The sequence below is a fragment of the Sinocyclocheilus rhinocerous genome, unplaced genomic scaffold, assembly GCF_001515625.1.
Source record: "Sinocyclocheilus rhinocerous isolate Xijiao unplaced genomic scaffold, SAMN03320098_v1.1 scaffold20, whole genome shotgun sequence".
NCBI lineage: Eukaryota > Metazoa > Chordata > Actinopteri > Cypriniformes > Cyprinidae > Sinocyclocheilus > Sinocyclocheilus rhinocerous.
The window spans coordinates 847,522-861,600 of record NW_015640468.1 but is presented as its reverse complement, the minus strand read 5'-3'; the positions used below and the strand labels follow the sequence as shown (position 1 = coordinate 861,600).

At 35.4% G+C, this 14,079-nt stretch overlaps 1 protein-coding gene across 1 annotated transcript in view; it reads left to right on the top strand.

The window, feature by feature from the left end:
- LOC107753104 (leucine-rich repeat-containing protein 75B-like) overlaps positions 1-14,079 on the top strand; it is a 27,945-nt gene that overhangs the window by 3,980 nt on the left and 9,886 nt on the right. The window contains exons 2-3 of the mRNA XM_016569210.1: positions 5,581-5,709; positions 8,676-8,788. Coding sequence (XP_016424696.1) covers positions 5,581-5,709; positions 8,676-8,788 — 242 coding nt within the window. The remainder of the gene's footprint in view (positions 1-5,580; positions 5,710-8,675; positions 8,789-14,079) is intronic.

Below are 14,079 nucleotides of genomic sequence, written 5' to 3'. Positions count from 1 at the left end.
AAAGACGGAGGAAGGGGCGTTGCAGTACTGAAACGCCGTCTAAGCTGTTCGCCAATCACAGCTGGGACAGCTAACCAATCACAACACATTTCGTTTTTTTCGAAAGGCGGGCCTTCATTAAAACCCAGAACTAATCGAGCCGTTTGTGCCAGGCTGGGGAGAAAGGTATTTTAATAATGTAAATTATGTGAAAAATAATGCGTTTTTCGAACCACCAAGCATGAGAGCATGTTCTAGTACACCCCCAAAACAAAATAAAGACTTTGTAAAAGAGCATAATAGGACCCCTTTAAATGAGTGACATTGTGACTTCATAATGAGCCGTTTGTTGTAGTTCTTGAAAAGTGTTTTCAGTTCAATTGAATATCTCCCTTTGGAGTGGACTTTGCACTTTGTAACCTTGCAGATCTTTTTTATGCTCAAACATCAACATTAGACACTAAAAGTAGAAAATGTGAAAAAGCATAATAGGACCCCCTTAACAAAAGTGTCACATTTATTCACTGAAAAAAAAGAAAAGAAAAATCCAGAATTTGAAAGATTTTTATTATTATTATTATTCTGCCTGGAGCCAAAAAGAAGGCTGACATTTTTCTCCTGCTCTGTTAAAAGTGTTGATATGTGGGCAGAACTTGTTAGAGTTTATGAACTCCTGTTCTCCTTACAATCTCTTTCTGATATCATTACTGTGACAAAATGACAAGGAGATGCAGCCACGCCTCATCAAAATGGCGTTTTAAAGGAGTTCTTAGTTCTTCCATTATTCCCCAACCCAAAGATATATATCCATACAGCTCTAGAAAACTTACACACAGCTCTCTCTCTCTCTCACTCTGTCTCCCTCGATGCTCTCGTCTTTGCAGCTGCTTTCCAAATTCTGTTGCTTTGCTCTTCTAAATTGGCTACTGTTGATTTTCATCTGTTGTTTCGATTAGAAAGCATCTGCCAAGAATTATAAATGGATCTGTTGCTAGCTGTCTTATCAAAGATATTTCAATAAATGGTGAGAAGAAACAAGAACTTTAAAACCAAAACTTTTTATATAAGAGTTTATATTAAGAAGAAACACAGTAAGAAATTATTCTTTTTTTTTTTAAAGTTTTCTTGCCTTATGACTGCAGTAAAAAATGGTAAAAAGAGGATCCCAAAAGTTTCTATGTGATGCATCACATTTTATTATATTTTATTAAAATGAATACAATGCTTCTTCTTATTTTTATAAAGTAACACCGTACACTGCCTGACTTTATTGACCATTGATCATGGAGAGACCAAGGACCATCTTCTATTTTACTTATATTGTTATTTCTGTTTATCTTGTATAAATCAATGTTTCAACTTTATTTTTGCTGTTAAATTTGTAAGAAGTTTGTTTAAACATGAAATGTTCCAGCAGCAAATGTACAGTCTCACAGAGGGTCAACATTTTAAAATGTACAACAGGCCATACAAATCAAGAACAGGACTCGCATAGGCCTGTACCAGCAGGTCTTATAACTATTAGTAACTTGTTTGTATTCAATATTCACACTGTGTGCTCTCTTCTCATGTTTTTAGTCTTTTATGTAATTTCCCCCCACAGTTTGCCTGTTGTCATCCCTTTGTTTCCTTTTTTAAATTCTGTTTTTTATAGTCCTCTTGCATTGTCTCCCTCTCTCAGGACATGCTGTTAATTACATTTGAGAATTTGACATCCCAGAGCAGAGAGCATTTTAATCAACACAGAAAGATAGTCTTGGATACCTATGCTGTGACAAGCATGTCACCGGAGACCCGCGGTGTGGTCCTCTGTGTGCGTTCACAGTCTTTATTAAGGCTTTCTCCCGTTATCAAGAAACAGAGAATTAAAAATGGGTCTCATGTGTCAGAGCTGCTATAACAGGACCGAACACAATTAGAGTGGACATGGAAGGAACTGATAAGAGAGCATGGAATTAAGTGGATCAGGGTTTTAAAAACAATGTACAAATGATGATAAATTGCAACATATGAATTTAGCATGTGCATTCTGATGATGCATCATCCTGTATATTATTAGGGGAAATAAACATTTGCTAATTTATTACAGCACAAAACTGGGGTATGAGGACCTCCTACCAGGCAAGAAACCCCCCGTAGGAAACCATCTGTTATCTGATTACAGAAACAGAAATATATTTATTATCTAAAAACATTTATTTTTAATTTATTTATTTTTGTTTTTAAAAAAGTATAATAATAATTAATTATATATATATATATATATATATATATATGGAGTGTGTGTGTGTGTGTGTGTGTGTGTGTTAATAAATATAAAATGATAAATATTAAATCAAATATTCTATTTAAGAGTATGCATCTGATTAGGTTTATAAAAAAAGAAGAAGAAAAAAAGTAAGCTAACCTCAAACCTGTTCAGATATAATAAGTCCCACAAAAGTTGATGTTCAAATATCAAAATAGATGCACTATATGCACTGAATTCTATGGTCAAGTAAAAATTGAAGGAGGCTCTGGGGGCATCTTGCCCGGTTTTCCTCTACTACTTACAGAGATGTGAGTTAGTGACAGGACTGCTATAGTGATCTCACACTACTGATGAAAAATTATTTTGGCATAAAGGATCTAGAGATACCAGCTAGCCAGACTGCATCTAAAAAAACAAGCTGACAGCACCAGATCTTGCATGATATAACTTGAGGCAGCTGTCAGGCGGTGCTTGGTCTTTTACTCAAGTCTCTTTCTCAAAAGGCTTGTCATAGAGATGATATTATTCGGATTCTTGGAAGTCACAGTAACAGGAATTATTTTCAAATCCTAAAAGGTTTTTCATCATCATGTCCTATTACCATCTCCCATGCCTCTCAGATCAATTTGAGTTGACTTTTACTATTATTTCTTTGTTTGACTTAGTGTGTGTTGTTCATACTAAGATAAAATGCTTTGTTAGAGTAGAGACATGAGAGCCAAGCATCATTAGACATCCTTGCTAAAACAAAAAAAACATCCATCTTGCCTACCATCTGAAATGTGTATATGCGCATAACTGGCCCTACACATCTTAACATGTGCTTTTTTCATATTCTGCTCGCTCGCTGTCTGGATCTAATAAAACACTATTGACATTTACATTTCTCAGACAGGCAGTTTAACCCTATAAACACTAGACTAGACTTTATTCATTTTTGCAGACAATGCATAGCTGCTAGTTAGCAACAAAATAAACCAATGTATAGGCACATTGGAAAAATGGGCATCTACCTGCAAAACTCCAAAAAACGTACCTATACAATTCACTGCAGTTATATAAAATGAATACTAGAGGCAGTAAAACACCAACAACTTTTAAAGCTAAAATGACATGGTTGCTTCTGCATGTGCATATTTAACTCATGTTTGTTAACATTATCAATTAGGTTTAGGGTGGGATTTTCAAATGCGATTACCTTTTAGGCAGCGTCTCTCACCAGACATTTAATTTCCGAACTGGCACGAAACGTACAACAAACAACATAATAAAATGTTACCAGATTCACATTCATCTGTTTCAGAAAAAACTGTACGTGGTTTTAGAGCCTCACTGGACATTTGAAAGTAATATCATTTTGCATAAATGTCGCCACAGGCATGTTTTTTCCAATGAGCCTGGGTTGAAAGAAACAATACAAGCTCAACCTTCAAACCAGCGCTATCCAATATTCATTCTGGAAATTCATGCTGGTCTAAGCAGGTTTCCTGCAGTTGAAGTGACCCCTGTGCTCTTTTTATGTGGGATTGAGATTCAGCACACGATAATGGGAGAAAAGGAGAAAGTGTATGGTGCTGGATGGATGGATGGAGTAAAGTAGGGGACAGAGAGGTGGGTAGGTGTGGGCGTCTCCTTCCCTGCAGCTAAACACATTTAAGCATGCACACTCTTTGCACTGAATGCAAAGACCTGTTCCAATCTGAATATGCAAGTCACCATAGATAAAAGCATCTGCTCTTTGAATATTAATAACCCAATGGAGGCAGTTTCATAATCCCCTCTGTGTTACTGAAAGTCTGCGGCTCTCACTATGTCTCAGTGAAACACCCCAATCTTGCCATTCTAGAGTTATTCTTGTCTATGTAAATCAAAGTTGCATAATACATGAAAGTTATATTCTCGATTTTTCTCAACATTGGGACTTTCCCAAAGGGCCAGTTGACTTTTTGGGACAGCTGTCAAAACCAAATTTAGATGCAGAATAAATAATCAAAGATTTTAAAGTCCTCCCTGTGGTGAAAACCAAGTTTTAAAAATTGTTTACATGTCTGGCTGGTGTTTTTAATATGCTTAAAGACAAACCATGTGCAAAATTATCAGTCAACACCACTGCTAAGCATTTTCTCTGTAAAACTGTGGTGTACCAAAATCAGTCTCGAAAACACAATTTTAAACCTCCACTGTTTCCTACATCATGAACATGTAGCCAATCCCGTCAACCTGCGGGGCAGGGCTTTTCATCTATTGGCCAGAGGTGTTTTTTTTTGCAGCGTTGAGCATTGTAACCAATCACAGACATATCTGTTGATTTCTTGAATGCAATGGCCAAGCAGAGGTGTTTAGGTTAATCAGAACATCTGAGTTTTGTTTAGCATTTAGTTGAGTTCTGCATGCTCACGAATCCTCTCATTATAACAAACAAAGTGTAGACGTGATGTAAATAAGAGATTAATTGTGCAGTGTAAAACTTAATTGATGACAGAACTTTGTGAGATCGCAATGAACTAAGATGAGTGAAGGCCTTTAAGTGATTTGAAAGGGATTGCTCTTTGTACGCTTTCTAGGCTATAATCTATTCAGAATTTGAATAAATTCACTCGCGGATTCACTCTCTGATAACCAATATTGCCACTTGCCATTGTGTAGCGTTTACTACGTTAGTTAACTGAGTGAAAGTAGAGCAGGTCCGAGCTGGTGTGATTGAGTGGAGGTGGGAACCAATTTGCATATTCATAGAGCTGCGTATACTCAATGAGGTAAGGGTGTAGAGTTTTATTCAAGCCATTTTAACACATTAAGAAATAATTTTCATGGGAAAAACCAAACTAAAATAGTCAGGCCCATTTAAGTAACAATGGTGGGTCTTAGCTTAGGCGACATGGAAGAGTTTTCATATGGAAGTTTTCAGGCAGAAATACTGATACATCATTCACATAATTTTTCCCTCAAACCAAGAGCAAACATAGGTCTAGCGAATTCTAAAGAGGAACCCAATGAACATGCAAAACGTACATACTCCCAACCAATACAAAAACTTTGACAATGGAGTCCTCTATAAATCTAGAGGAAATGTTGTGTGAGAACTGTTGCACACATAAATATGGAAATTGTGTGAAATTATTAGTAAATGTGGCCCCTTGTTGCCTTAGCTTCAACATAGTTAGAAATCAAGATAGTAGCCTACCTTGTGTACCTATATGGATATAGATTTCAGCATAAATCCCTGACAGTACCAATATGAAAAAGGACAAAAATCAACATTCAGAGGCATACAGTACATCATGAAATTGCCAGAAAAAGCAGCTTGAGTGAGCGAATGATAAAATGTGCTCTCTTTCAATCTTTTTCAGGACCTGGGATTAGAGGGTACGTCACTCAATGATATCCTCTATAAGAACGCATCCTTTCTAAACCTGGTGGACCCCATATCTCATGAGCTCCTGCTGAGCCTGGCTAGAGACATGCAGTGCCCAAAGAAGGTGAGTCATTCAGCTTCAATTGAGCATGTCATTTCTTTGCCTTGCTGATTGCTAGTTAAAGTAAATGAAAAGAAATGTGTTTGCATATAGTGATTAGTTGTACTAAGATGTTTAATTTGTGTTTCTTCATGTATTCATTCCAAACCCTGTATGCATCACTGAAGTTTAGTTGAATCTCTTCAATCAAACCATTAGCTTTTAAGCTCAAGTCTTCATAAACTTAAACTATTGTTGCTTTTGAGTGACGTCAGTTGTTATTTTAACAATTTGCATCACAACCATTCCTAAAATTAATAAATTCTTTGAAAGATATTCAGAGTGTTGTCTGAGGCACTGTGTCTGAATTCGCTGATCATTATATGCCGAAAGTATGGTAAGATTGAAGATCAGCAAAGCATCTGTGTGCCTTAAGTCAGACCAACAGCTATCCAGGATCTTTGAATCAGCACCACAGGCCATTCCATTGAGACCGATTTCTTTTTCCTGCTGAAGTCTTGATTTGTAAGCCATACCAGCTGCAGGGCACAATAGAAGCTATCAGTCTGATGAAAACTAAAGTCTGCTTGCTTATCATTCTCATATTCTTGTCCATTAAAGATTGTCTATAATAGTGTGCAGATTTTTTCTTCTTCTAATAATGATTAATATAGTTGCTGAACCCTGAGGCTGCTGCTGGGTATAAGAGCAGATGCATTACATTAGATGGAGATCTTGCTGTGTGTCTGTCAGAGTCATAAGGAGCTGGTTCTTAACAGAGATGTACATTCTTATCTAAAGATTCAGCTCAGTGTGACACTCAGTATAGACTACAGGACTGTAAACAAACCAGGAAACTGCACGCTTTAACCTGACCTGCTTTGCAAGTGACAGTGGCTGAATTTGATTTTATCTGAGAGATGACTGCCAAAAAAGGCTCTGATGAGGCAGACATTCAGGTGGGAATTGTGCCCACTGATACCCAGTTCACTAACAGAATTATGCAAATTAGGTAATGAAACAGACAAAAAATTGTGCTGGACACAGTTGCATGATGCCACTGCACAGAATGCAATACTATGGAATCTGATTTCAGTCACATATGAAAAAATCATGCTTTGGCCATCATAATTATGATATTAAAAAAATTATAATTATGACAAAAGTAAATTGAAATTGTGAGATAAAAAGTTGAAATTCTGACATAAGTAGAAATTATGATATAAAAAGTCACAATTATGACATAATGATAGAAGTCATAAGCATGACATTAAAATTATGATATAAAAAGTTTAAAAAAATTATAAAAAGTCATAATTATGAAATAAAATGTTATAATTATGGCAAAAGCTGAAATTATAAGATACTAAGGGCCAGATTTACTAACAGCTTGTGTCAGCGCAAACCCTCTTTTGGCTTTAAAAAGACATGATCATGAGATAAAAAGCCAAAATTATGAGATACTAAGTCATAATTGAGATACAAAGTTAATTATAATTATGAGTTTCTCATAATTATGACAAAAAGCTTGATTTAGTTTTTCTCTCACTTGTATGCAACAATTATGATTTATCTCATAGTTGTAACTATTTAATCTCAAAATTATGATTATTTTGAACTTTTATTATCTCATAATTAGATTTTAAAATATGATTACTAGAAAATTCACAAATATTTTATATAAAATTCCAAAGGTGGAAATAAAATGAATAAGCCGCATTCTATAATAGGCCTCATATGCATAGAAAGAAACAGTGTTTGAGCTGAAAACAAATGACAATGACTTCATTTGAATGCACAGTACTTTGTAACACACACATTCTAAATACTACAAACTAAAGTTGTGCAACTGTGAATTGAATTTGCCCCTCAGCTTTTTTGCAATTCATGTTTAAAGCGGAAACGTTAAGGGCATTGGTGTATTAAATGGCATTGGTTTAACATCACACCTGTTCCAGTATAAATATTTGATGACATAATTTATTCCACCTCCTACAGTCTGCAGTGTACCGTCAGTTTTGCATCTCTAAATGTGAAATCGTCACCTCGCTTGTGCCAGTGGGAGGTCCAGAGATTTCCATCAAAGCAGGGTGCAAGTTATTAATAGAAGGCAAGACAGCAGTGGAATTTTGGTTTAGAAAGTGAGGTTGGATTGTGACATTCAAATCCAGAGCAATCCACAATAATCCAGTTAGTGCAACCTCAATAATCTGAGGTTAACAAATTGTGTCGTCTAAGTGACTATGCCCCGGATCCTGTGTGATCTTGGGTAAAGTTAACTACAGCAGACAAACAGCTCTGTTTAAAGCAGACAAACTTTAGCAAGTGTCCAGATGACATTGTATGGATGTCAATAAAAATGGACTTTCATTGATATTAAGATCGATGAGATTTGTAATTTAATTTAAAGGCATAAAAATGTCCCTCATCCAATGCCATGGCCTCTGACAGCTGTCTTACACACTTTATCGAGAATATTTTACAAGGCAGCACAGACAGCGACGGATCGACCTACCCAGAAAAGCTCAATTCGTTTAAAGAGGATTTTAATTAATCATCTTGATTTTTATTTTTAGGAAAATCACTGATCTGAGGAATTAGTCTGATTTGGCTGGTACACATTGAAAGTGTTTAATGATTCAAAGCTTTAGATGATCATCCACAAGGCAAAAAAAAAGAAGACACAAAGCTAATCTGGATTATACTGTATATCAGAGGAGATTACTGCTTTCAATCTCAGAGAAGATTGTTTTTCTGATGTACTTTTTGTCCAAATATAAAATTAGATCTAAAAAGCACATCAAACTTTAGAAAAAAAAAAAGACTGAAATAAGAAACTGCCCTGATCTGCTCCTTATAGTGCGTTATTTTGTTTACTCGCAGAATATGAGAACTTCATGCCGCAGGCTCCACATTTGTCTTGTCAAATTTAATCGAATGATTCTTTTTTCATTTTATATTGTGTCTTTCTATTCATGTTGTTCTTTCAGGACTCAGATACGCAGAAGTCGTCTGATAAAATCTGCAGACAGCTCATCTACCACCTGACCCCTCACTCCAAGTGGCTTAGAAAAAGTATGACCCGGAGAAAGGCCCAGGCCTGGTGAGAAATTTTCCCTGTCCTCCATGCCATCAAAACATCAGAAAGTGCTGATATGGAGTTCAATTTCATTCCATCCCTCAGAGTTACACCTCACATGCTGAACTAGATGTACTGTTTACTTCAGCTTCTATTCGGTATATTATAAATGAATGAGGCATTTACATTGCGCTTTACTATGTATATATTCTATTCTATTCTTTTTTTTTTTTTAGTATTTTATAACTATTAATAAATTATATTAATGGTTCAAATCTTTTTCGTAATCAGTATTTTTGTCCAGTAAAATATGTAGACATATTTTAAATAACAAAATTATTATTATTCAGGTATTATTAAAGACATAAAAATCCTTAAAACAAGATACATTTCTTGGGAAGCAAAAGTGCATGAGATATTAAGACTTGATTTCAGATTATATATCTTGAATTAAGTATTTTTTCTTATGTCATGGGCAGTTTTTTTCATATTATATATATTATATATATTATTATATTTATTTTATTTATATTTCAGTTAGTTGCGTAGGGAACATTTCTAATACATTCTGATATTTATATTTTATTTCATTTCATCTTTATTTCAGTTCTCAAAAATGATTTTTAATAATTTTAGTTTTAGTTAACATAAAAACACTGGTCCACACAATTTTTCCCTTTCCTTCTTTTTAAGACCTTGAAAATCTACTGAAATTTGCATAAACTGCAGAGCAGTTCTATGATTTATTGAACAGAAATCCGGTAGCAGTTTCAGACAGTGTGATTATAAATGAGTGTAACAAATTAGAGCTTGTTTGGCCTGCCACCGCTGGCCCATTAATTTCAGCCCGCCTTCATCTCTGCTATTGATTGGTAGAGTCTTTTTACCTGCACTGCTGCTGGATGTGGGAAGTGCTGTCTGAAGAGAGAGCCATAATGCCCTTTGTGACTTGGGTGCGTAATACTCCACAAGGTTGACCTGAACCTTATTTGTTCAACATAAACCTGTTCACTTCACCTGATTTATTAAATTCATTAGAGCAGCCAGTTTGCAGTATATTAAACAAGCACCAGCCAATGGTTGCAGAATATATTTTGCATATTTGTGTGCTTGTTGAAAAGTGAATAAATGTGTGTATGAATGCGTTCCGCCCACATGGCCATTACATGCGCCCTGAATCCATTGCCTCTACTCAATACAGTTTTTCCACATCCTGAATTAACCATGCTGCCCTGCTCCATTACCTTTAGGCTCTCAGGGGAGAATAAAGCAATGAGTGGATGAGAGACTCACAGAGAGAGAAGGGTATTTTCACACTGCGATTCTCATGTATTATGCAGAATCGCTAAACATAAGCAAGTGTTACTGTACTGGTCATTTTTAAAACAAGGACATATCGCTTATGAAAAATAATGTGGCAGTTCCAATGGTTCAGTAATGCTATCAAATGGTTCACTGCCAAAAATCTTTTTCTTAATCAATATTTTGGTCCACTAAAATATGGAGACATACAACAAATACTTAAAACAAGATACATTTACTTGAGAAGCAAAATTGCACGAGATATTAAGACTTTCAGAGAATATATCTTGAATTAAGTTGTTTTTTATCATGCGCAAATTGTCATGCGCAAATTGTTTTATTAGATTGTTTTATTATTATTTTTAGATTTATGTTCAAAACAAGACAAAAAGGGGTATAAATACCATGTTGGTTGATATATTGGTGTAATCCACATGGAATAAATATCATATTGTATCATAACATGTCTAAAAAGATGGTATAAACTTTTTATATTATATTATATTACATAAAAAAATTATTGCTATACATATACAGTATATATATATATATATATATATACTGTATATATGCAAGAATGATACTTCAATATTTTTTTTTCTTACAGTGTAATACCATGGTACATATATATAGGCTTACAATGGTACTCATTGATTAACATATGCATGTGCCATATTATTTACATGGTACTCCAAGCTACTTTAAAGAATACCATGGTATACATGTTCAAAAAACTTACCATAATGATGGTACATGTCCAAAAACATGGTATTACCATGATACCTTTTATTCTTTTCTGTTAGTACGTGTTTTATGTGTGTGTGCAAGTTCATCTAATTTGGCTTTATTGGCAGTGGTGCCAACCTTCTGTGTGATTAGAGATTCAGACAAGATTGCTCTGCTGTGTGTGTGTGTGTGTGTGTGTGTGTGTGTGTATGTGTGTGTTCAGCTCAGGTTCAGGAGCTCTGTTGAGGAGGATCTGTTACTCTCCCTAGAGCTTTGTGTTCATATAAGTCAATCTGACAAACAGAGAGTCTGCACTACAGTGCAGTGCACTTCTGTAGTGCTCTGCACTACAGAAACCAGACACTGCACAAGGAACATGCTCTTCAAAAGAGTGTGAGAGAGAAATGAAGAAACAGAGTATGGCTTTAGCGCAAAGGACTAGAGAAAACAAGTCACAGAGAAACTGAGAAGGAAGTCTTTGCTGCTAAAAAAATAATTTTCTCAATCAATATTTTTGTCTTTTTTTCAATACAATACCTAAAATAAACCAAGATGCATTTACTTCATGCATTACAACTTGAGACTTGTTTTTAGAGGATATATCTTGAGATATTTTATAAGTTACATTTTATGTGTCCGTCTTCATTCACTATTTTTCATTTCATGATTGCATGCTGGTCCTATTAGGTGCCATATCGCCATAATCCAGCTCCATTTACATGGAAATGAAAAACGAAATGAGAAAGAGGGTTGGTTATATTGGAATTGACAGATTTATATATGTCTATTCACTTTTGATGGATCTGCATTAGTTTGCTCGTCTCTTACAGAGACATCCTCAGACATTTATTGTGGTTTAACTTGCATGGATGGCGACTGAAGATAATGTAATTATAAAATGGTAAAATGATTAATGTAACATCACGGTGTGTTACTTGATAGAAAAGAGAGAGCAGAACGGTCTGACAATGCTAAATGGGGGGAGTAAGAGAGATCCAAGCGGTGATAAAAGAAGCAGGATTTCATCTTGTGCTGGTTCTTTTGTGTGTGGATTCTTGGGGCTTGATCAGGAGTGTTCTTGATCATGCATGCTCAGACATACACAAACACAATCTGTCAGTCAGCCTAATGTATTACTTTTGCTTTTGCATGTATTATGGATGCACAATTAATTCTACTTCCCTTGCATCAACATTTTCTATTTGCAATGTGTTTTTGCAGTGACTGAGTATTGTAACTGATCACGGATGCACACAAATGCAATGATGAATCAGAGGTGTTTAAATTACTACCTTTCAAAAGTTTGCTAAGATTTTCTTATGTCTCTTACGCTCACCAAGGCTGCATTTATTTGATTAAAAATAGAATAAAAACAGTAATATTGGGAAATTATTACAATTTGCTGCTCAAGAAACATTTTCCTATTATTATCAGTGTTAAGAACAGTTGTGCTGCTCCATGTTTTTGTAGAATCTGGGATTCTTCGATGAATAAAAAGTTCAAAAGAACAGCATTTATTTGAAACAGAAATCTTTTGGAACATTATAAATGTCTTTCTGTCACTTTTGTCCATGAAGTGCATTCTTATTGAATACATGTATGAATTTAGTTAATTAATTATTCATTTTTAACATTATAAATATGTTTACTGTCATTTTTGGCCATTTAGTGCATCCTTGCTGAATAAAAGTATTAATTTTAAAAAATATCTTATTGACACCAAACTTATAAACAGTAGTGTAAGGAAGTTCAGTAATTCTAAATGATTCTGGATTTAGATAGACACTCTAAGAGAGCAACCCAACAAAACTCGAATGTTTCCATAATCCACAAGGCCAATAGAGACCATGAACTAAGAGAATAAGTAATTGCATAAAACATATGTGCTTAGCTCATGAATATTAATCATGTGACGTGACATTCACCTAGTGGTGCCACCTGGTTTTCTGTAAGGCAGACATTGGTAATTAGGCACTAACGTTACAGCAGATCATGACTTCATGATTGCGTGTTTATCCATCAAAGCGAGTTGTCACAAAATAAAACTCCTAAAATATATTCTTTCCCAAAAAAGTTGCAGAGGGTGAACAGAAATGTTCCTGCATACAACTTTCAAGCTATAAACCTATTGTGGATTGCATGGTCTCTAGATAATCTGATTTTGGAAGAATTTGATAAGCAATGTTTCAGTTCCTGTTCCAGTGTCTTTATTCATTTATTTTGTATTGCCTCTGCAAATATGAGCAGTTTGTGACACGGTTGAGATCTTTTCTGAAACTCTAGTGGAAACACATGAAAGATTACTAGTGTTTAGTTCTCAGCAGTAAATCTGAGATGCCATAGACTTTAACGATTAGTTTACACAAACAAATGACAATTCTGTCATTGTTTACTCACCCTCATGTGGTTTCAATGCCGTATTTGTGATTTTAATTTCAGCGGGTACTAATGATTCTGTTCTCAGACGGCATGTACCTGTAATTGTCAGTGTTTCTGCTTCTGTATATTGTATACCAGTACGCAATTAAGGCCATGATGTGTTAGTGCTGTTGGCAGGCCTTCATAGAAAGACAGACCAGCATCTGCTCCTGGAGGCGGGTGTGAGTCTGAATCTCATGCTGATCAAAGGTGTGAAAGCATACACTCAGGTAGAAAACAGCCATTGCCATGCCAACGGGAGTGGGAGACATGTCTTTGTACCAATCTTTTCCTCTTGTCACTCATTCTGCTTGGTTGGTTTTAAGCTTTCAGTATCCTCTGCATTATCTGTCACCTCTCAAACTCTTTCAGACACATTCAGGGCTGAAGAACAGGCCCCGGCAAACTGGCTTTACTACTTGTGTACAGGTTTTGCTAAATAATCACACTCACAATCATGTTTGCTTTGCACTGGAGAATCTTTTATATCTTTTGTCCCATTTGTAGACCATTAGCATAGTAAGACAAATACACACTATGTTAGCTTTCCCATTCATCTGATTGGCAGCTTATTGATTACTCAGGACTGCTATAAAGCAGTGGGGACAAAACTGACCAAAAAGTGATGCGATGACAACTACCCGCACATTCATAGGGTCTTAACGCTAGCACCTTGTTATGCTTGACTGCCATACAACAGTGTAAGTCTTTTCACTGCCAAAGCAGAACAATTTAAAAAAAAAAGTCCAACAGAGCTGTATGCACAAAAGTAACAGTTGACTCCACACATATGAAAGTGAAAGTAAAAGTGACATGACATGTGGCCAAGTATGGTGACCCATACTCAGAATTAGTGCTCTGCATTTATC